General features: G+C 45.6%; 1 protein-coding gene across 1 annotated transcript in view; it reads left to right on the plus strand.

Moving 5' to 3' along the window:
• The window catches only part of slc6a1b (solute carrier family 6 member 1b), a 74,555-nt gene that overhangs the window by 12,352 nt on the left and 39,395 nt on the right, over window positions 1–22,808 (plus strand). Inside the window, exons 7-8 of the mRNA XM_061938516.2 lie at window positions 13,531–13,665; window positions 16,756–16,859. Coding sequence (XP_061794500.2) covers window positions 13,531–13,665; window positions 16,756–16,859 — 239 coding nt within the window. The remainder of the gene's footprint in view (window positions 1–13,530; window positions 13,666–16,755; window positions 16,860–22,808) is intronic.

Genomic DNA, 22,808 nt, shown 5'->3' on the forward strand with positions numbered 1-22,808 from the left:
GATGAGCGAGTGGTTAAGGGAAGTTTACGCGAAGAGGCCGGGTGGCTTTTTTCACGCAGCTCCGTCCATGTTGATATACGACTCCATGCGCGCCCACATCACGCTGGTTTTTAATATATTATTAAAGTTTGACTGACCTATCTGACTGTTTTTTTGACATTCCCTTTAGCGCAGTTAGATGCGGCTTATAACACGGGGCGGCTTATAGGTGGACAAAGTTTTGAAATATGCCGTTCATTGAAGGCGCGGCTTATGACCCAGGGCGGCTTATGGTGCGGAAAATACGGTAACAAAGACTTAATTTAGAGTTATTTGGTTAGGTTTTGGGTTAGAGGGTTAGGGCTAGGGGTGGGGGTTGGGGTTGGGGTTCGGCTTAGGGTTAAGGTTATGGTTATGGTATTAACATAATTGATTTGTATTACTTCTACTACCTGAGTTCAGTTCAAAACTTGGGCGACAACATTTTTTTTGGGTAACACTATAGTATGGGGAACATATTCTAAGTAACAAAGACTTAATTTAGAGTTATTTGGACATCAGGGGAACATACTCCTAGTAACAAAGACTTACTGTAGGGTTATTTGGTTAGGGTTAGGGTTCTAGGGTTAGGGCTGGGACTAGGGGTGGGGGTTGGTGTTAGGGTTAGGGTTAAGGTTATGGTTATGGTATTAACATCATTGATTTGTATTACTTCTACTACCTGAGTTCAGTTCAAAACTTGGGCGACAACATTTTTTTTTGGGTAACACTATAGTATGGGGAACATATTGTAGCGTTGGATGGATTTGACAAACGTCTTTGCTTGAAAGTCAAGAATTGCTGACGCAATGTGCGATAGTTTTTACTTTTAATGATCACGTCAATTTCAAAGACACACACACACAAGTGAACGCAAAGCATACTTAGTCAACAGCCACACCTATCACACTGAGGGTGGCCCTATAAAACAACATCAACATTCACAAACATGCACCACACTGTGAATCCACACCAAACAAGAACGACAAACACATTTCTGGAGAACATCCGCACCGCACCGCAACACAGTACCAATACCCACAATCCCTTGCAACACCAACTCTTCCGGGACGCTACACAGCCCCCACCTAGCTGGGTTCGTTGTCCCCAACAGCCCATGCGTTCATCACAAAGTCCCGCAAGTGCTAAGGCAACCGGCGTCGTCGACGCCCCTCTGATGTCGGCTGGCTGCTACCACTGTCTGCAGGTAGGTCGGAAGTGGGGGTTACCTCAGCATCCTCGTTGCTTCCTGGGGGTATCTCCCCCTGCGGCAGGGTGCTTGACTCCCAAGTTCCCCCGGCTCTGGTCCAATGGCTGGTATGGGGCCAAGCAGTCTCGGTGCAGCACCACCAGCCGGTTCCGAGGTGCCAGTCGTATCCGATAGACCACGTCGGACAACTTCTGGAGGACCTTGCAGGGTCCCACCCAGTGGCTGGTGAGCTTCGGGGAGAGTCCTTTCTTTCTCACCGGGTTATAGACCCAGACATGCGCGCCTGGTTCAAAGTCCTGGCCTCGACTGCGGAGGTCATATGCCCGCTTCTGTTGGACCCCAGCCTCCGTCAGGCTGGTGCGGGCAAAATCGTGAGCCTCCCGCAGCCGCTCCACAAGGTTGTAGTAGTAGTCCAGGCCCGGTGCTCCTCTCACTTCTGGTTCTGGGGCTGGGCCAAAAACCAAATCAACAGGCGTGCGCAGTTCGTGACCAAACATCAATGATGCAGGGGTGCAGCGTGTGGACTCCTGCACCGCTGTCCTGTAGGCCCAAAGAATGAGTGGGAGGTGTAAATCCCAGTCTCTCTGCCGCTTATCGGTGAGGATGGCAAGTTGTGTGGCCAAGGTTCTATTAAAACGCTCCACCAACCCATCACTCTGAGGATGCAGCGGCGTGGTGCGAGTCTTTTTCACACCCAGGCGACGGCACACCTCTTGGAATACCTGGGACTCGAAGTTCCGTCCCTGGTCACTGTGCAACTCCTCTGGAGCTCCAAATCGGCAGAACATCTCCAAAACCAATCTCTCTGCCGTTGTCACAGCGCTCTGGTCGGGTACTGCATACGCTTCTGGCCATTTCATGAAGTAATCCATGGCCACCAAGATGTAACGGTTTCCGCTATCAGTGACCGGAAATGGGCCGAGAATGTCCACACCCACTCGTTCCATGGGGGCCCCCACCTGGAACTGCTGTAGGGGAGCATGGGAGCGGCGTGTGGGGCCTTTCTTTGCTGTGCAGGCATCACAGCGGTGGACGTGCATCTCCACGTCACGGCGACAGCCTGGCCAGTAAAAGCGCTGCCTCAGTCGGAGCAAGGTCTTGGTCACTCCAAAATGGCCAGTCCCTGGGAAGCCATGCATCACTTCGAGGACCTGAGGCCGCAGCACACGGGGCACCACAAGTTGGAGGGCAGCATGTTGTCCTGTCGGGGCTTCCCAGCGACGATATAGCAGGTCGCGAGACAACAGGAGGCTGTCCCACTGGGAGTACAGTGCTTTGGTCTCAGTGTCCAAGTGCACCACTGTGGCCCATTCCGGTCGCTGCTGTGCCCCCACCCAGCTGCGAGCTCTCTCAAGCACTGGGTCTTGTCTTTGTTGGGGGGTGAAGCTGTCCAGGTCGACTGAGATGTCATGTTGCCTGACTGCAGCTACTGATGAGTCTGGCATGCACCGCTCTTCCACCCGCTGGCAGAAACGACACGCCTCCTCACAGGGCCGTCTGGACAGTGCATCAGCGTTGCCGTGCAGGCGGCCTGGTCGATGAGAAATCGTGAAGTCATATTCCAGCAAGATCTCGACCCACCTGGCCAGCTGCCCCTCGGGTTCCTTGAAGTTCAGCAACCAGGTGAGGGAGGCATGATCCGTCCGCAACACAAACCGTTGACCATAAAGGTAGGGACGGAAATGACGAAGGCCCAGGACAATTGCCAACAATTCCCGACGGGTGACGCAGTAGTTCCGCTCTGGCTTGCTCAGCCCCTGACTGTAAAAGGCCACAACCTGCTCACCGTGATTCCCTTCCTGTGACAGCACAACCCCCACGCCGACATCACTGGCATCTGTATCAACCACGAAAGGTCGGCTAGGGTCTGGGTAGGCCAACACTGGGGCTTGGACCAAGGCCTCTCGCAGCTGTGCAAAGGCCTCATTGCAGCTGTCAGTCCATTCAAATAACTGTCCCTTGTGTGTGAGCTGGTGCAAGGGGCCAGCAATGGTTGAAAAGTCCTTGATAAATCTCCGGTAATAGGATGCCAGTCCCAAGAAACTCCGCAACTCTTTAACATCCCTTGGCGCCGGCCAGTTACGGACAGTGGCAACTTTGGTTGGATCAGTGGCAACACCTTGCCCACTGACGACATGCCCCAGGAAGGAAACTTCACGCCGAAGCAAATGGCACTTTTTGGGATTCAATCGCAGCCCAGCCTGACGAATGGCCTGGAACACATGCTGGAGGTTCTGTAGAGCCCCCTTAAATCCTGAAGCATGCACCAGGAGGTCATCCAGGTACACCACACAGCGATCACGGGGGATGGATGCCAGCACTCTCTCCATCAACCGCTCAAACGTGGCAGGTGCGTTGCAAAGCCCGAACGGCATCACCTTGAACTGCCAGAGTCCTTGACCTATTGTGAACGCTGTCTTTGGTCGAGCTTCGGCGGCCAACTCCACCTGCCAATAGCCACTGCGGAGATCCAGGGAGCTGAACCAGGAGGAGCCAGTGATGTAGTCCAGCGTATCATCTATGCGCGGCAACGGGTAGGAGTCCTTGCGTGTTACATCGTTGAGCCGTCTGTAGTCGACGCAGAACCGCCACGAGCCGTCCTTCTTCTTGACCAGAACTGCGGGTGCTGCCCATGGACTGCTGGAGGGCTCGATGACGCCCGCCTGGCGCATCTCCTCGATTTTCTCTTGGGCAGCCACTCGTTTGGCAAGGGGCAGACGGCGTGGGTGTAGCCGGATTGGTCGTGCGTCTCCTGTGTCGATGTCGTGGAGTACGAGACTGGTGTGCATGCAGTCTTCATCTTTCGCTGCAAAAATGTCTTGGAAGGCATTCAGTAAGCTTTTCAGTCGCTCCTGCTGGGTGGTATCCAGGCCTTGACTGCTTCGCTCAAACAGTTCTGCAAAAGCCTGCTGGGTCTCTATTATAGGCGGCCTATTAGTAGAAGGGTTAGGGTGAGACTTCGTCTGGTCCACCATGAAGGCCGTAGCCGCGGATGGCTCTGTGGGGGCTGTCACTCTGCAGGCGCCTGGCTCATCAGTACCCTGGAGGGAAACTGTTTTCTCACCAAGATGAAGCATGGCCCTAGGCACATCGACCACAGCTCTCCACATCTCCAACAGGTCAAGCCCAACAATACAGGGGTCTTGAATGTTGGCCAGCCAGAATGGATGTCGTCTCTCTTGACCCGCCACCTTAATGCACACTGTCCCTTTGCCCAGCATGGCAGCCTTGCTCCCTGTGACGGTTGTAATTCGGGCGTTGGTGTTAGTCCAGCCTGATGGCAAGCTGTGTTGCAAGTGGGGAAGGACACCCGGCCGGATGATGGAGATAGTGGACCCCGTGTCAACCAGGGCTCTGCAGACTGTTCCATCAAGCTCACATTCCAGGTATAGCCCCCGGGCCCTGCCCAGGCGGCCCAGGCGCTGTGCATCACATTCGGGTACAGTGGAAACCATCCCGGGTGTCAGTTCCCCGACACTGACACCCCTCTCTAGTTTGACGACGCCTCAGCGGCAACATCAATGGGGGCAGGGGCTGGACAGTGTCTTGCAATGTGGCCAGGGACACCGCAGCGGTAACAGTTCACTTCGGTCTGCCTTCTCCGGGAGGAGCGTGGCCGTGGCGTTGCAGTCACTTGGTCGGCTCCCTCTCGTTCTGTCCCGTCCCATCCAGCCTGGCGGACTCGCGGAACATCACGGCGGCCATCTGGACACAGAACGTGCTCCACACGTTCGGCTTCAGTCAATGCGGCAGAGAGAGAGTGTTTAGCAAACAGTCTGAGATGTTCCCGAAGTCGTTCAGGCTGTAGACCACGGACAAAGGCTTGCACGGTGAGCTCTTCCTGTAATACTTCTGGAAACGCTGGGTGGCCCCTTCGCACCAGACGGCGAAGGTCGGCAGCATAAGCTCCGAGACTTTCTCCCAAAAGGCGTCGCCGCTTGTACAGCTGCTCTCGTGCTTCGTCTGCATGGATTGGTCGCCCGTAACGTCGTTGAAGAGCCTCACGCATGGCCCCCCAATCAGCCAATTCCTCCTCTTGTAAATCGACCAAACACTGTAGGGCTGGGCCTTCCAGGGACAGCGCCACATGCCCTGCGGTTGCCACATCAGACCAGCCATTCAAACGTGCTGCTAGCTGGACCTGGAGAAGGAAGGATTCAATAGAGCCTTCTCCACTATAGTGAGGAAGCTTTGGTGTGGTGATGCTTGGCCTGTAGTCATCTCGCAGGGAATTTGTGTCCACCATCACCGCAGGAGAGGCACTTCTTCGCCAGGCACTCCTTCCCACACGAGGCGCACTTCTTCCATCTGGCTGAACTTCCAATCTTATCCCATCATTTTGAGCTTCCATTCTTCCTCCAAATGGATGAACCTCCCGTCCACTAGGGCGGCGTAGGTTCCTCTCATTTACTTGTTGATGAGGTAGTTGAGCCTCCAATCCACCAGGGCGCCGCTTGTTCCTTTCCTCTTCCTGGTGACGAGGCAGGTGGTCTTCATCCGGAAGTGCATTCTCCCAGCACTTGATAAGATCTTCAAGCTTCTTTGAGAAAGCCATCCCACTTCTGACACCAATGTCAAGAATTGCTGACGCAATGTGCGATCGTTTTTACTTTTAATGATCACGTCAATTTCAAAGACACACACACACAAGTGAACGCAAAGCATACTTAGTCAACAGCCACACCTATCACACTGAGGGTGGCCCTATAAAACAACATCAACATTCACAAACATGCACCACACTGTGAATCCACACCAAACAAGAACGACAAACACATTTCTGGAGAACATCCGCACCACAACACAACATAAACACAACAGTACCAATACCCACCATCCCTTGCAACACCAACTCTTCCGGGACGCTACACTATTCTAAGTAACAAAGACTTAATTTAGAGTTATTTGGACACCAGGGGAACACACTCCAAGTAACAAAGACTTAATGTAGGGTTATTTGGTTCGGGTTCGAGGGTTAGGGTTAGGGTTGGGACTAGGGGTGGGGGTTGGGGTTAGGGTTAGAGTTAAGGTTATGGTTATGGTATTAACATCATTGATTTTTATTGCTTCTACTACCTGAGTTTAGTTCAAAACTTGGGCGACAAAACTTTTTTGTGTAACACTTAAGTATGGGGAACATATTCTAAGTAACAAAGACTTAAATTAGAGTTATTTGGACACCAGGGGAACATACTGCAAGTAACAAAGACTTAATGTAGGGTTATGTGGTTAGGGTTAGGGTTCGAGGGTTAGGGTTGGGGTTAGGGTTAGGGTTAGGGCTGGGACTAGGGGTGGGGGTTGGTGTTAGGGTTAAGGTTATGGTTATGGTTGTCACGAAAGGGGGGGGGGGGGTCGCAGCTTGCTGCGCGGTTGTTCTTTCAAGATGCAAAGACGGCTCCGGACGAAGGCGTAATGGTAGGATTGGATTTATTAACATAAATCACTCAACTACCAAAAACACAAACAACACAAAAAAAAAAAGGCAAGCGTGCCTAAAACACATGAAACTACTAGTTAGCAGAAGCTATGGCATAGAACATGAACACTTACTTGGTCAGAACGTGACGTAAACAATGAAGCCAGGCTGACTGACTGGCAAAGGCAACTTAAATAATGCCTCTGATTAGTGCTTGGGAAGCAGGTGAGCGGGCGAGCACTAATCAGAGACAGGTGAACACAATAAGTCGCCATGGTGACAAAAGCAAACAAGGAAGCCTAAACGGGAACTAAAGAAGTCCAAAACTAACAGAACATAACTAAACAAAACATGATCCAGACCACGGATCATGACAGAGCCCCCCCCCTTAAAGACAGATTCCAGATGTCCATAAAAAAATTAACAAGAGTCATGGGAGGGCGGGAGGGGGACATGGCGGTGGGTCGCCAGACCACGTGTCCCCGTATCCACCGGGGCAGAGTTAGGTGGCGGCGGCGAGTGGAACGCCGCTGCAGCAGGCGAGGCGGGCGCCCAGGGAATGGCCACATTCGTGGCCGACTGGGAGGTGGGCGCACTTGGCGTGGCGGGCGACCAGGTAGCGGCCATATCCGTGGCCGACGAGGAGGGAGGCGCGTCGTCATCGTGGCAGGTGTGGAAGCTCGGCGTGGTGAGTCAGGCGGCGAAGCTCGGCGTGGCGCGTCAGGCGGCGGGTCTTGGTCTTGGCATGGGTCTTGGTCTCGGTCTTGGTCCTGGCGTGGGTCTTGGTCTAGGTCTAGGCGTGGGTCTTGGTCTTGGTCTAGGCGTGGGCCTTGGCATGGCGGGTCTTGGTCTTGGCATGGCGGGTCTTGGTCTTGGCATGGCGGGTCTTGGTCTTGGTCTTGGTTTTGGCTTGGCGGGTCTTGGTCTTGGCTTGGCGGGCCTTGGTCTTGGCATGACGGGTCTTGGTCTTGGCATCACGGGTCTTGGTCTTGGCATGACGGGTCTTGGTCTTGGCATGACGGGTCTTGGTCTTGGTCTTGGTCTTGGCATGGCGGGTCTTGGTCTTGGTCTTGGCATGGCGTGTCTTGGTCTTGGCATGGTGTGTCTTGGTCTTGGTGTGGGTCTTGGTCTTGGCGTGGCGGGTCTTGGTCTTGGCCTTGGTCTTGGCATGGCAGGTCTTGGTCTTGGTCTTGGCATGGCGGGTCTTGGTCTTGGCGTGGAGGGTCTTGGTCTTGGACTTGTTGAGCTGGTACCGGAGCTTGGCGTCGTGGAGCTGGTACCGGAGCTTGGCGTCGTGGAGCTGGTACCGGAGCTTGGCGTCGTTGAGCTGGTACCGGAGCTTGGCGTCGTGGAGCTGGTACCGGAGCTTGGCGTCGTGGAGCTGGTACCGGAGCTTGGCGTCGTGGAGCTGGTACCGGAGCTTGGCGTCGTGGAGCTGGTACCGGAGCTTGGCGTCGTGGAGCTGGTACCGGAGCTTGGCGTGGTGGGTCTTGGCGTGGTGGGTCTTGGCGTGGTGGAGCTGGTGCTAGCCTTGGTGCGGCGACAGGTGCTAGCCTTTGTGCGGCGACAGGTGCTAGCCGTGGAGCAGCTACAGGTGCTAGCTTTGGTGCAGGTGGAGGTGGCCTAGCTGGGGGTTGCGGCTTGGCATGGAGCAGCTGAGCCACCCCACTAGTACAGCTCCGGGCCCTAGCCCCCCCCTCAAGGAGCGGATACCAGACGCGCTCCTTGCGGTCTGGAACCGTCTTTAGGCGTGGGTGGAGGGAGGACAGGAGGGGGGTAGACGCATCCCCTTTAAATTGTCCAAAATGTATTTTTGTATTCCCCACCTGAGTTTGAGTGGGTGGACAAAAAGAAAATGTCTGTGACGTGGGTGGGGCTTGAGTCTTGGAGGGCGAAACAGAATTCAGAAAAAAAAATTCCTGGCCTATGACGTCATCAGCAGGCGGCGGCGTGATGTCAACAGCGGAGGTCTCCAGCTGACTGACAGCCCAATCGATGAACTGCTTGGCGAAATGATGAATTGGATTACCAAGCTTTGGCGGCAAAGAATACTGGTCTGATTGTGGCGTCCTGCTGTCCGGAGGAGGAGTTTGGGGGAATGACGCGTCTTGACGGCGAAACGAAGCCTTTCTGGCTGGCTTCCGTCTTCGCCAGCGCGTCTCCATCTCCTCGTGGTCCGCTGCGAAAGAACTGTAAGCTGGCTTCATTCTGTCACGAAAGGGGGGGGGGGGGGTCGCAGCTTGCTGCGCGGTTGTTCTTTCAAGATGCAAAGACGGCTCCGGACGAAGGCGTAATGGTAGGATTGGATTTATTAACATAAATCACTCAACTACCAAAAACACAAACAACACAACAACAAAAAAGGCAAGCGTGCCTAAAACACATGAAACTACTAGTTAGCAGAAGCTATGGCATAGAACATGAACACTTACTTGGTCAGAACGTGACGTAAACAATGAAGCCAGGCTGACTGACTGGCAAAGGCAACTTAAATAATGCCTCTGATTAGTGCTTGGGAAGCAGGTGAGCGGGCGAGCACTAATCAGAGACAGGTGAACACAATAAGTCGCCATGGTGACAAAAGCAAACAAGGAAGCCTAAACGGGAACTAAAGAAGTCCAAAACTAACAGAACATAACTAAACAAAACATGATCCAGACCACGGATCATGACAATGGTATTAACATCATTGATTTGTATTACTTCTACTACCTGAGTTCAGTTCAAAACTTGGGCGACAACAATTTTTTGGGAAACGCTATAGTATGGGGAACATATTCTATGTAACAAATACTTAATTTAGAGTAATTTGGATACTAGGGGAACATATTGTAAGTAACAAAGACTTAATGTAGAGTTATTTGGACACTAGGGGAACATACTATAAGTAACAAAGACTTAATGTAAGGTTATTTGGTTAGGATTAGGGTTAGGGTTAGAGGGTTAGGGTTAGTGTTAGAGGGTTGGGGTTAGGGTTATAATAAGGCCATGCAGAATAAGGCATTAATAAGTACTTAATAATGACTAATTTAGAGCCAATATGTTACTAATTTGCATGTTAATAAGCAACTAATTAATGGTGAATACGTTCCCCATACTAAAGTGTTACCATTCCCACTGTTTATGTTATACATGCTTCACTGATGAGATTATTTGGCCAGCACCGTTTTGTCCTACTAATTTCAGCGATCCTTGAACTCATTAATGCTGAAAGGTTAAGTTAAAAAGGATTTGCAAACCATTGTATTCTGTTTTTATTTACGAATTACACAACGTGCCAACTTCACTGGTTTTGGGTTTTATACATTATCAACTCCTTCTGTTTCAGTAACAGTGCTATGCTCGTACACGCACCGCTAGGTCATGTTTTTTGCATTCTTTCTTAAATTCAATTATTACTATCCTCTTCTTCTCAGCAATGTTCTTCATCCTCACTTCCTTCGTGACCGTATTTGGAAGAACAAAGTCATGTCTTGCTCGCTGTCTATCTATTAGACTTAGACTTAGACTAAGACTTCCTTTTTATTGTCATTCAAATTTGAACTTTACAGTACAGATAAGAGCACAATTTTGTTGCATTAGCTCGTTGTAGTGCAGGATAAAAGAGCAATAAAGTGCAGATATAAATAAATAGATTACTGTACAGATAAATATATTGCACTTTTGCATATGCATCCACGTTTATGGATGTATGTTATATTGTCTTTATATTCCAGCCAGTTAATCCGTTTTGGGGGGGAATTAAGGGGATTATTATGATGCGTTCAAGAGTCTTATGGCCTGAGGGAAAAAGCTGTAGGTTCTGCTACGAAGGCTGCGGAACCTCTTTCTAGAGTCCAGCAGTGAAAGCAGTCCTTGGTGGGGGTGGGAGGAGTCTTTGCAGATTTTCTGAGCCCTGATCAGGCAGCGGCTTTTTGCGATCTCCTGGATAGGAGGAAGAGGAGTCCTGATGATCTTTTCCGCCGTCCTCACCATTCTCTGCAGATACTTCTACTCTGAGGCACTGCAGGCTCCAGTCCAGACAGAGATGCAGTTGGTCAGCAGGCTCTCTATAGTGCCTTTGTAGAATGGGGGGAGGGAGCTGTGCTCTTTTCATCCGACGCAAAAAGTGCATGCGCTGCTGAGCTCTTTTTACAAGGGACCAGGTCATATTGTCAGTTATCTGCACCCCCAGGAACTTGGTGCTGCTTACGATCTCCACTGCTGTGCCGTTGATGAAGAGTGGAGTGTGGCTGGACTGGTGCCTCCTGAAGTCGACAATGATCTCCTTGGTCTTGTCGACGTTCAGGACCAGGTTGCTGGTTCTGCACCAGTCAACCAGATGTTTCACCTCCTCCCTATAGTCCATGTCCTTGTTGTAACGGATGAGGCCCACTACTGTTGTGTCGTCCACATACTTCACAATGTGGTTAGTAGTGGACCTGGCGCAGCAGTCATGGGTCATCAGTGTGAACAGCAGCGGACTCAGGACGCAGCCCTGGGGGGAGCCGGTGCTCAGGGAGATGGCACTGGAGGTGTTGTTGCCCACTCTCACAGACTGGGGTCTGTCTGTGAGGAAGTCACACAGCCAGATGCATAGGGGGGTACTGAATCCAAGGGGGGCCAGTTTGCTCACCAAGAGCTGCGGGATTATGGTGTTGAACGCCGAGCTGAAGTCCAGAAACAAAATCTGCACGTGTGTGTCCTTTTCTTCCAGATGTTCTAAGCTCAGGTAGAGTGCAGTGTGGAGCGGTTAGGGCGATAAGCAAACTGGTATGGGTCGAATGTGGGGGCAAGTCCGGAGAGAATGTGTTCCTTTACCAGCCTCTCGAAGCACTTCATTATGATGGTGGTGAGTGCAACGGGGCGATAATAATTGAGGGAGGAAATTGTGGGTTTTTTAGGCACTGGAATGATTGTGGCCGTCTTAAAGCATGATGGTACCACAGCCTGGGTCAGCGAGGTGTTGAAGATGTCCGTGAGAACCCCAGCCAGCTGGTCTGCACATCCCTTAAGCACCCTGCCCGGAATGTCATCAGGTCTCACTGCTTTCCGGGGGTTCACTCTCCTCAGGGTTTTCCGGGGAGAGGGATGGATTTCCTCGCCGGAGTGGTGTTAAGTGCCTCAAACCTCACAAAGTGGTTGTTGAGGTCGTTCAGAAAGCTGATGCTGTTGTCACAGGGACGAGGGGTGGCTTTATAGTCCGTGATGACATCCGTATGCCGTGCCACATTTGTCTGGTGTTCGTGGGGTTCTCGAAGAAGTCCTGCACTTTCTGACTGTGAGCACGCTTTGCAACCCTTCAGGTTAGCTCTGGCTGTTTTAAGTGCTACCATGACGCCAGATTTAAAGGTGTTGTTCCGAGCCTTCAGCATTGCACGTACCTCACTGTTCATCCAGGGTTACTCGTTGGCCCGTGTGGGGATGTTATTGATCACACTTACTACTAGTAGTTCATTTTTACGTTCACTGTCGCACTTGTAAAAAGTTACCACGGTACTGTATGTCACAATTGGCACTTCCCCCGCCTGCCGCACCTTTGAAATGGTAGAGTCCTCTACCGCTTATTCCTAACATCTGACATAATTTTCCAGCATACAAACATAATTGCACGGGAACGGAATTATGCAAAACTAGTTCGTGGATGCCCAAACTTTTTGCCTCCAAGGGGCAAATTGAATACGTGCCAATGGGGCCCAGGACAAACACAACAATTTTAAAAGTACAGCAGCACCATGAGTGAGGAACCTTACCCTATACCGCCATTGCGGACATCAGTGATTATACTTACCAAATTTTCTGGACCATAGGGCTCACCGGATTATAAGGCGCACTGCCGAATAACTAAAGTTCCGTGGGTGAATTATGAAAACCCACTACACTGGTAGTTTTTAGCGCTTCCATAGCGGGATAAAAGTTCGAACTTTACGCTACTTTATATTAGAAATGGCAACAGCAGAGGGTGAATGAAAGCTTATTGACTACGGCATCGGCACGGACTACAATGGCGGACTTGTGCAAATTTTCAGGACTTATGCAAATCCCAAATACACATCAGCAGGTACCAAAAGGTAAGAAAAGTTGGTTTCGCATAATATTGCGAAACAAAACGGCAGATAATATGTCTGCTAATGGGTGCCATTTTGCGGTCCTTATACACACACCATAGTAATACTTGCATCTCTGACTACGGTTGCCATAATGGGCCGACAATCCATCAAGCGGTGCGGCTTCAAAGTCATACTAAAACATTTTGACAGCTTTTTGAGTGCCGTGTGTTATGTTTTTTATTTTCAATGGAACATTTAAAATTTTGGTGTTGTTTACTGGCGTCATATTGCAGTCTACACGTATATTTTATGTGTGACTGCCATCTACTGTTCACACATATAATTTCACCATGTACCAAAAAACATTGCTTTGAGGTCGGTAAGCACAACCAGAATTATTCCGTACATTAGGCGCATTTTTGAGACAATTAAAGGATTTTAAGTGCGCCTTATAGTCCGAGCAATACGGTGCGTTGTACTATATTTTGGCCACCCTTGGAGTAATCTGTTACTTGCAATGTCTATTAGAACGATACCCGAAACGGTATACAAAAAATGGGGCAAACAACATACAACAACCAAGGCATTACTGTGTTTCATATTTAGATCATTAATGATGTGTTGCTTGCTATGTGCCAACATGAATTCATGGGCAGTGTGTTGATGCCATCCCTTCCGGGGTCATCTGGCCTTGGGAGGGGTGTTGGCTCGGCCAGGTCTTTGTGCTCCACTGTGAGGACCACAGAAACACGACAAAGGACCAACTGAACAACTTCAAGCTTCTCTTATGCAACAATGCTGGATTTTTTAGGAAGTGACAGTTTGTTGTCTAACAATGACCCTCTGTGCTGTCCTAGGTGGTCTACTTTTCTGCCACGTACCCGTACTTCATGCTCTTCATCCTGTTCTGTCGCGGCGTCACTTTGCCCGGAGCCATCGATGGAATCGTCTTCTACATCACGCCAGACTTTGAAAAACTGAAGCAATCTGAGGTATGCAGTTTGTTGAGTTCTGCCACTGAAAACTAAAGGTCGACCGATATGTTTTTAATATCGATTATTAGTAGCCCAGGAGGCAGATAACCGATATTTGGAACAGATAAAAGTTATGTAAACATGACTGCTATATGTCAATAAATAGCTGGACAAGGCTTTAAGGTGTTTTGATTTTTTTAACATTACTTTTTAGGAAACGTCGGACCAGTAGCGACATAACTTTTTATGCTTTGGTTTATTCAGCACCAAAAGAAAGACAAAAACTGGATTTCCCAGCAAAAAAATGGAAATTTTGACAAGTATGCCGAAGAGACTACTATACAAATTCATAGCAGTTTTGGGATTTAATACATTGGAAGATTTCCTCGTCAAGAACCGTGAAATATTGCGAACATTTCAATGAAAAAACATTCCTGGCTCTTTCACGTAGCATTTTTCTTCCCGGATGCTACAGAAAGTATGAGAATGTGTGAGCTGCTGCCTGCTCTTCTTTACTTACATAATAAGTCTGCTATTGGTCAAGATTAGGGATGTCCGATAATGTTTTTTTGCCGATATCCGATATTCCGATATTGTCCAACTCTTTAATTACCGATACCGATATCAACCGATACCGATATCAACCGATGTATGCAGTCGTGGAATTAACACATTATTATGCCTAATTTGGACAACCAGGTATGGTGAAGATAAGGCACTTTTTAAAAATAATAATAAAATAAGATAAATAAATTAAAAACATTTTCTTGAATAAAAAAGAAAGTAAAACAATATAAAAACAGTTACATAGAAACTAGTAATTAATGAAAATTGGTAGAATTAACTGTTAAAGGTTAGTACTATTAGTGGACCAGCAGCAGGCACAATCATGTGTGCTTACGGACTGTATCCCTTGCAGACTGTATTGATATATATTGATATATAATGTAGGAACCAGAATATTAATAACAGAAAGAAACAACCCTTTTGTGTGAATGAGTGTGAATGAGTGTAAATCGGGGAGGGAGGTTTTTTGGGTTGGTGCACTAATTGTAAGTGTATCTTGTGTTTTTTATGTTGATTTAATAAAAATAAAAAAATTATAAAAACAAACAAAACAAAAAAAAAAACGATACCGATAATTTCCGATATTACATTTTAACGCATTTATCGGCCGATAATATAGGCAGGCCGATATTATCGGACATCTCTAGTCAAGATATCGACAAACCGTTTTGATTTTCCATCGTGTTGTTATTTGATTGAATAGATAAATAGATGGATAGATAAATAGATAGATAGATACTTTATTGATTCCGAGGGAAATTCAATCACGAAACATGAAACTCGCTGCACTCCTTTAAAGAGTCCATTCTCTGAGTGTTGCTGAGGCTAGTTGAGCGGACGCCATTGTTGCAGTCGTGAAAATTAAAAAAAATGAACCAAAAAGATGCTTGGAAAGAAAGACAAAAACTGGATTTCCCAGCAAAAAAATGGAAGTTTTGACAAGTAAGCCGAAGAGACTACTATACAAATTCATAGCAGTTTTGGGATTTGATACATTGGAAGAGTTCCTCGTCAAGAACCGTGAAATATTGCGAACATTTCAATGAATAACCATTCCTGGCTCTTTCACTGTTCTTCATTGTTCTTCCTGGATGCGACAGAAAGTATGAGAATGTGTGAGCTGCTGCCTGCTCTTCTTTACTTACATAATAAGTCTGCTATTGGTCAAGATATCGACAAACTGTTTTGATTTTTGGCAGAGATATATTCATGTCAATCCATCTTCGTCGTGTTGTTATTGGATTGAACAGCTAGATAGATAGATAGATAGATAGATAGATAGATAGATAGATAGACGCATTATTGATTCCAAGAGAAATTAAATAACGGAACATGAAACTCGCCGCAATCGTTTAATGAGCCCACGCTCCGAGTGTTGCCGAGGCTAGTTGAATATGCTTGGAAAGAAAGACAAAAACTGGATTTCCCAGCAAAAAAATGGAAGTTTTGACAAGTAAGCCGAAGACACTACTATACAAATTTATAGCAGTTTTGGAATTTGATACATTGGAAGATTTCCTCGTCAAGAACCGGGAAATATTGCAAACATTTCAATGAAAACCCATTCCTGGCTCTTTCACTGTTCTTCATTGTTCTTCCTGGATGCTACAGAAAGTATGAGAATGTGTGAGCTGCTGCCTGCTCTTCTTTACTTACATAATAAGTCTGCTATTGGTCAAGATATCGACAAGCTGTTTTGATTTTTGGCAGAGATATATTCATGTCAATCCATCTTCGTCGTGTTGTTATTGGATTTAATAGATAGATAGATAGATAGATAGATAGATAGATAGATAAATAGACAGATAGACAGACAGACAGACAGACAGATAGATACTTTATTGATTCCGAGGGAAATTCAGTTACGGAACATGAAACTCGCCACACTCCTTTAATAAGGCTAGTTGAGCGGACGTCATTGTTACAGTCGGGAAGAAAATATATATAATGAACTGGGAAGATGCTTGGAAAGAAAGACAAAAACTGGATCCCCCAGCAAAAAATGGAAGTTTTGACAAGTAAGCCGAAGAGACGTACTGTACAAGCGACCAGCAGAAAAATATAGTAACTTCTCTTAAGCAGGGAACAAGGGCTGGTCCTTGATCAGTGGTTATTACTATCTACTTAGACTAATTATATTCTTTAAATACTAAATACTGGTATCATATGTGTATATATTGTACCTGCTAATGTTGTTCTGTTTGTAGTTGTAAAAAAAAAAAAAAAGATGATACAGATAAAGAAAAAGGTCGATACCAATATACGTCAAAATGCCAAATATCGGCCAGGCCCATTATCGGTCAATCTCAACTGGAAAACGTTTGTTTTGGCAAGATTTTATTGTATTTGTCAGTGATTTTCCCAATGGAAGACAACAGAAGAGCAGAATTCCTGATTGACCCTGAGAGAACTGTAGAGTAGTCCACTAGTTGTGGTTTATATTTTGTACAAAACACTAATACATTTGGAGCGGGACGCAGAAGACAACACCCTTGTTGAATTCTTGCTGACAACCATTTTTTAAAAATCTTGCTGATAAAGGTTTGGCTGGATGCTGCGACTCAGATCTTCTTTTCCTACGGACTGGGACTAGGCTCTCTGATCGCGCTGGGCAGCTACAACCCCTTCAACAACAACGTGTACAGGTAAGTTCAGTATATGTTTTTAGTATTACTATCAATTTCGACCCTTAAAAAGGCTCAAAAGTTGACCCAATGTTGGTTACTGACACATTTTAATCCAGAGTTAGATTTATTGGGGTCTAATCCCTCGGAATTTTGGATGACAGTCAAGTAAATGAGTACTGAAAATGCCTTCATCCAGTTAACCTCTCCTTTGGGGTGTGTGGTTTACAATAACTCGTAGGGCTTTCAGTCTACGTTCACACGGCAGGTCAATTCTGATTTACAAACCCCGTTTCCATATGAGTTGGGAAATTGTGTTAGATGTAACTATAAACGGAATACAATGATTTGCAAATTCTTTTCAACCCATATTCAATTGAATGCACTACAAAGACAACATATTTGATGTTCAAACTCATAAACTTAATTTTTTTTTGCAAATAATAATGAACTTAGAATTTCATGGCTGCAACACGTTCCAAAGTAGTTGGGAAAGGGCATGTTCACCACTGTGTTACATGGCCTTTCCTTTTAACAACACTAAGTAAACGTTTGGGAACTAAGGAGACACATTTTTTAAGCTTCTCAGGTGGATTTCTTTCCCATTCTTGCTTGATGTACAGCTTAAGTTGTTCAACAGTCCGGGGGTTTCCGTTGTGGTATTTTAGGCTTCATAATGCGCCACACATTTTCAATGGGAGACAGGTCTGGACTACAGGCAGGCCAGTCTAGTACCCGCACTCTTTTACTATGAAGTCACGTTGATGTAACACGTGGCTTGGCATTGTCTTGCTGAAATAAGCAGGGGCGTCCATGGTAACGTTGCTTGGATGGCAACATATGTTGCTCCAAAACCTGTATGTACCTTTCAGCATTAATGGCGCCTTCACAGATGTGTAAGTTACCCATGTCTTGGGCACTAATCCACCCCCATACCATCACAGATGCTGGCTTTTCAACTTTGCGTCTATAACAATCCGGATGGTTCTTTTCCTCTTTGGTCCGGAGGACACAACGTCCACAGTTTCCAAAAACAATTTGAAATGTGGACTCGTCAGACCACAGAACACTTTTCCACTTTGTATCAGTCCATCTTAGATGAGCTCAGGCCCAGCGAAGGCGACGGCGTTTCTGGGTGTTTTTGATAAACGGTTTTCGCCTTGCATAGGAGTGTTTTAACTTGCACTTACAGATGTAGCGACCAACTGTAGTTACTGACAGTGGGTTTCTGAAGTGTTCCTGAGCCCACGTGGTGATATCCTTTACACACTGATGTCGCTTGTTGATGCAGGACAGCCTGAGGGATCGAAGGTCACGGACTCAGCTGCTTACGTGCAGTGATTTCTCCAGATTCTCTGAACCCTATTACGGACCGAAATCCCTAAATTCCTTGCAATAGCTGGTTGAGAAAGGTTTTTCTTAAATTGTTCAACAATTTGGTCACACATTTGTTCACAAAGTGGTGACCCTCGCCCCATCCTTGTTTGCAAATGACTGAGCATTTCATGGAATCTACTTTTATACCTAATCATGGCACCCACCTGTTCCCAATTTGCCTGTTCACCTGTGGGATGTTCCAAATAAGTGTTGGATGAGCATTCCTCAACTTTATTAGTATTTATTGCCATCTTTCCCAACTTCTTTGTCGCGTGTTGCTGGCATCAAATTCTAAAGTTAATGATTATTTGCACAAAAAAAAATGTTTATCAGTTTGAACATCAAATATGTTGTCTTTGTAGCATATTCAACTGAATATTGGTTGAAAATGATCTGCAAATCATTGTATTCCGTTTATATTTACATCTAAAACAATTTCCCAACTCATATGGAAACGGGGTTTGTATTTATTGTTGCCCATATTTGACCTGTATCTACTTTTTTTCATACATTTTCAAAGACGGCCCAGGCCTCTTTTGTATGTGGAAGTAAATCCGATATGTATCTGATGCAACTGTATTCTCAACGATCATGTTGCGTTCATCAGACGTCATCAAAAAGCAACAACCGTCATGATTCCTTGCCAAAATAGATGGTCTCAAAAAGAAAAGGTGGACGAATGAGCAGAAAACACTCCTGGGTTCAACAGCTCCAGCTCCTACGCTAAATAATTCTGTTATGAATATGTTGACTCCGGCTCCACAAAATCCTTGGAATTGCTACGAATGCATTAATTAGGACTAGGACCTACATGAATTGGAGCATGTTTATGTCTGTAAACACACTGCATGCCGTTTGAGACGTGATGACGTCATGTGGAATAATTCAGGGGCACATTCCATTTACATTAAAAATGCCGTATTTCTTGGTAATATGACAGGCTACATAAAAGGATCGGATTTATCAAAAACATCCGATTTAGGCATTATAACCTGAAGTGCTTAAGTAGAGCCAGGTCCAATAATTGCCATTAACAGCTGTGGCTGTACCGCCTGTATTGCAGGGGTGTCCAAACTTTTTCCTTCAAGGGCCGCATTACAATAAGTCAAAGTATGCGGAGCCCATTCTGATATTTTTCTTATTTTGTTCAAAATAAATTATAAAAACCGACATTAGATATTTTTCAATACACATCTTATAGGTCACCATGTACGAATAGTAGTTATTTGAGGGGTGCCAAAAGTTTGACCAGGGGGGCATTCACGGACAGGAGCTTGGATTTTGTCGGCCCGCAAAATATTTTTGGACAAAAACAGTAAAAACTGAAGGAAAAAAAATATAAAAATTTGAGACTAAAAGTAATATACATAAATGTGTCACTAATATAACACAAAACTGGCACTAGGTTTTAATGTATAATTTCTGTTTGTATCAAACTACTCTTACTTAGACTTTTACAAATTTATATCAAACGTTCAGCTTTTTTTCCCATTACATTATGTCTTTTTGCAGTTTTATTCTTATGTTTTTACCTTTTTATTATTTTTTTGGCTGCTACGGGCCAACGAAACCCAAACTACGGGCCACCAATGGCCCCCGGGACGCACAATGGACACCCTGCTGAATTGATTTAAACCCACAAGACGGCAGGATGGTCAGCATGCAGCAGCTTTATCTACCTCTGCATGCACTTTCCCAGCAGGCACAAGACATTAATACGATGATACGTGTCTTTTAAAACAACGTTGCAAAATAGTTGTATTTTTGAATTGAGACAACGTTGATGTCTAAAGTTGGATTTGCGTTGTTGGTTGGGAAATTACCACATTTCTATGGTCAAATCAACATCACAACCTGACATTGAATGAACGTCATCAAAAAGCATGTTGTTTCAACGTTTTGTAGAATATGGGTAGGGAAATGACCAAAATTCAATGGTCAAATCAACGTCACAACCAAACATTGATTAAACATTTTCAAAAATAACGTTGTTTCAACGGTGAGTTCAAATGATGTTTCAATGTCTTGTGCCTAGGCCTGCACAGATAATCAATAGGTCAATTAACTAAATGATAAATTAAGATGAAGTCGGTATATTTTCCAGCGTCTAATACCACCATATGTGTGCGTTGTTATGGTTATAAGAGTGGTCACTCTTACGCATAAACAGTTTTTACCCAAGAGCCATAGTAGCATTAAACAGGGACTGAGTGAGCACAATGTGTCCGTCATGTCCTCATGTGACATGTCTTTCTATTTTTTCCGGACTATAATGTGCAATAATGTTATATGTGTATATGTACAAACCCCGTTTCCATATGAGTTGGGAAATTGTGTTAGATGTAAATATAAACGGAATACAATGATTTGCAAATCATTTTCAACCCATATTCAGTTGAATATGCTACAAAGACAACATATTTGATGTTCAAACTGATAAAGTGTGTAAAGGATATCACCACATGGGCTCAGGAACACTTCAGAAACCCACTGTCAGTAACTACAGTTGGTCGCTACATCTGTAAGTGCAAGTTAAAACTCTCCTATGCAAGGCGAAAACCGTTTATCAACAACACCCAGAAATGCCGTCGGCTTAGCTGGACCTGAGCTCATCTAAGATGGACTGATACAAAGTGGAAAAGTGTTCTGTGGTCTGACGAGTCCACATTTCAAATTGTTTTTGGAAACTGTGGACGTCGTGTCCTCCGGACCAAAGAGGAAAAGAACCATCCGGATTGTTAGAGGCGCAAAGTGGAAAAGCCAGCATCTGTGATGGTATGGGGGTGTATTAGTGCCCAAGACATGGGTAACTTACACATCTGTGAAGGGGCCATTAATGCTGAAAGGTACATACAGGTTTTGGAGCAACATATGTTGCCATCCAAGCAACGTTACCATGGACGCCCCTGCTTATTTCAGCAAGACAATGCCAAGCCACGTGTTACATCAACGTGGCTTCATAGTAAAAGAATGTGGGTACTAGACTGGCCTGCCTGTAGTCCAGACCTGTCTCCCATTGAAAATGTGTAGCGCATTATGAAGCCTAAAATACCACAACGGAGACCCCCGGACTGTTGAACAACTTAAGCTGTACATCAAGCAAGAATGGGAAAGAATTCCACCTGAGAAGCTTAAAAAATGTGTCTCCTCAGTTCCCAAACGTTTACTGAGTGTTGTTAAAAGGAAAGGCCATGTAACACAGTGGTGAACATGCCCTTTCCCAACTACTTTGGCACGTGTTGCAGCCATGAAATTCTAAGTTAATTATTATTTGCAAAAAAAAAAAAAAAGTTTATGAGTTTGAACATCAAATTTCTTGTATTTGTAGTGCATTCAATTGAATATGGGTTGAAAAAGATTTGCAAATCATTGTATTCCGTTTATATTTACATCTAACACAATCTCCCAACTCATATGGAAACGGGGTTTGTAGATTAAAATGAACTTTTATTCATCAAGAGAAGACATTGCTGGCCCTGACGGCACACCACTGCTAAGATATGTCGGATCAAAGATGAAAGAGATGCATTTCTTTTTTCATTAAATCACTTAAAAAAACAGAATGGACTTCAGATAAAACTGTTAGCAAGTTTTGAACATTCAAGTGAAACATGCAAAAAATGTTTCTGGATGACATTCTAACAATGTAATTGCATTTGTGTCCAAATATTAGGCTCTTTTTAAAAGTTAAAATATTACTATATGTTTTTAATTTATTTAAATAATGCAAGCAACTAATAATCTTTGATTCTGTGACTACTTTACGGTTTTCTTTTTTACTTGCACAGCAAAGCATTATTAAAGTAAAACAATTAAGTTGTTTTTAGTAACTTTTGACGCTTAAGAAATAATTCTAAGTAAATAAACACCCCGGCTTAAATTGATGATCAGTTCAGTTCAGTTTAGTTTTCAGTTCATTTGGAACATGCATACGATACAATGTAATGCATCACATATTCCTAGTTGTTTCATTACAGCACGCCCGAAAAGGAGTAGGAAGAAGCAGAGCTTATTCAATTCTACCCCTTGTAATACCATAGCATTAATATTATTGTGGCCAATGTTGCGTTTGGACCAGTTGTTTCTCCCAGGGAATTCAAGTCACAAGTCGCTCCCAAGCTCTTTACGACACTTAAAGCTGAGTAGAAAAACCACCAGAGACAGAATAGGTATTTTGTAATATATTTGCAAAGCTTTGCATATACATTGAGACCAGTCCAGCATAGAACATTCAATCGCGCCGCCAAAATGGTCTGCCCCCCCCCCCCCCCCCCCCGAAAAACCCTCTCCCCTCTTAAGTCTCTCTTCCTCCCACCCTCGCAGTCTTGTCTCTCCAGCCAAAACACATGCCCATTATCTCTCTTTCTTACATTCCTTACTCAAGGTTAAGCACACAGTTTTTTGCAGACAACCAAAAGACCACAATTGGAAGAAAAACACTAGCTGTTTCGTAATATGATTATGAAATAAAAGAAGTAACACTTAAATTCGGATATATGTAAATATCTGCCTCCGACACCAAACAGCTACATTTTTGTTTCATCTGACATCACATGGATAAGAATAAGACCTTCTGGAGGAAAGTTCTGTGGT

This window comes from Nerophis lumbriciformis, linkage group LG03 (genome assembly GCF_033978685.3).
Source record: "Nerophis lumbriciformis linkage group LG03, RoL_Nlum_v2.1, whole genome shotgun sequence".
NCBI lineage: Eukaryota > Metazoa > Chordata > Actinopteri > Syngnathiformes > Syngnathidae > Nerophis > Nerophis lumbriciformis.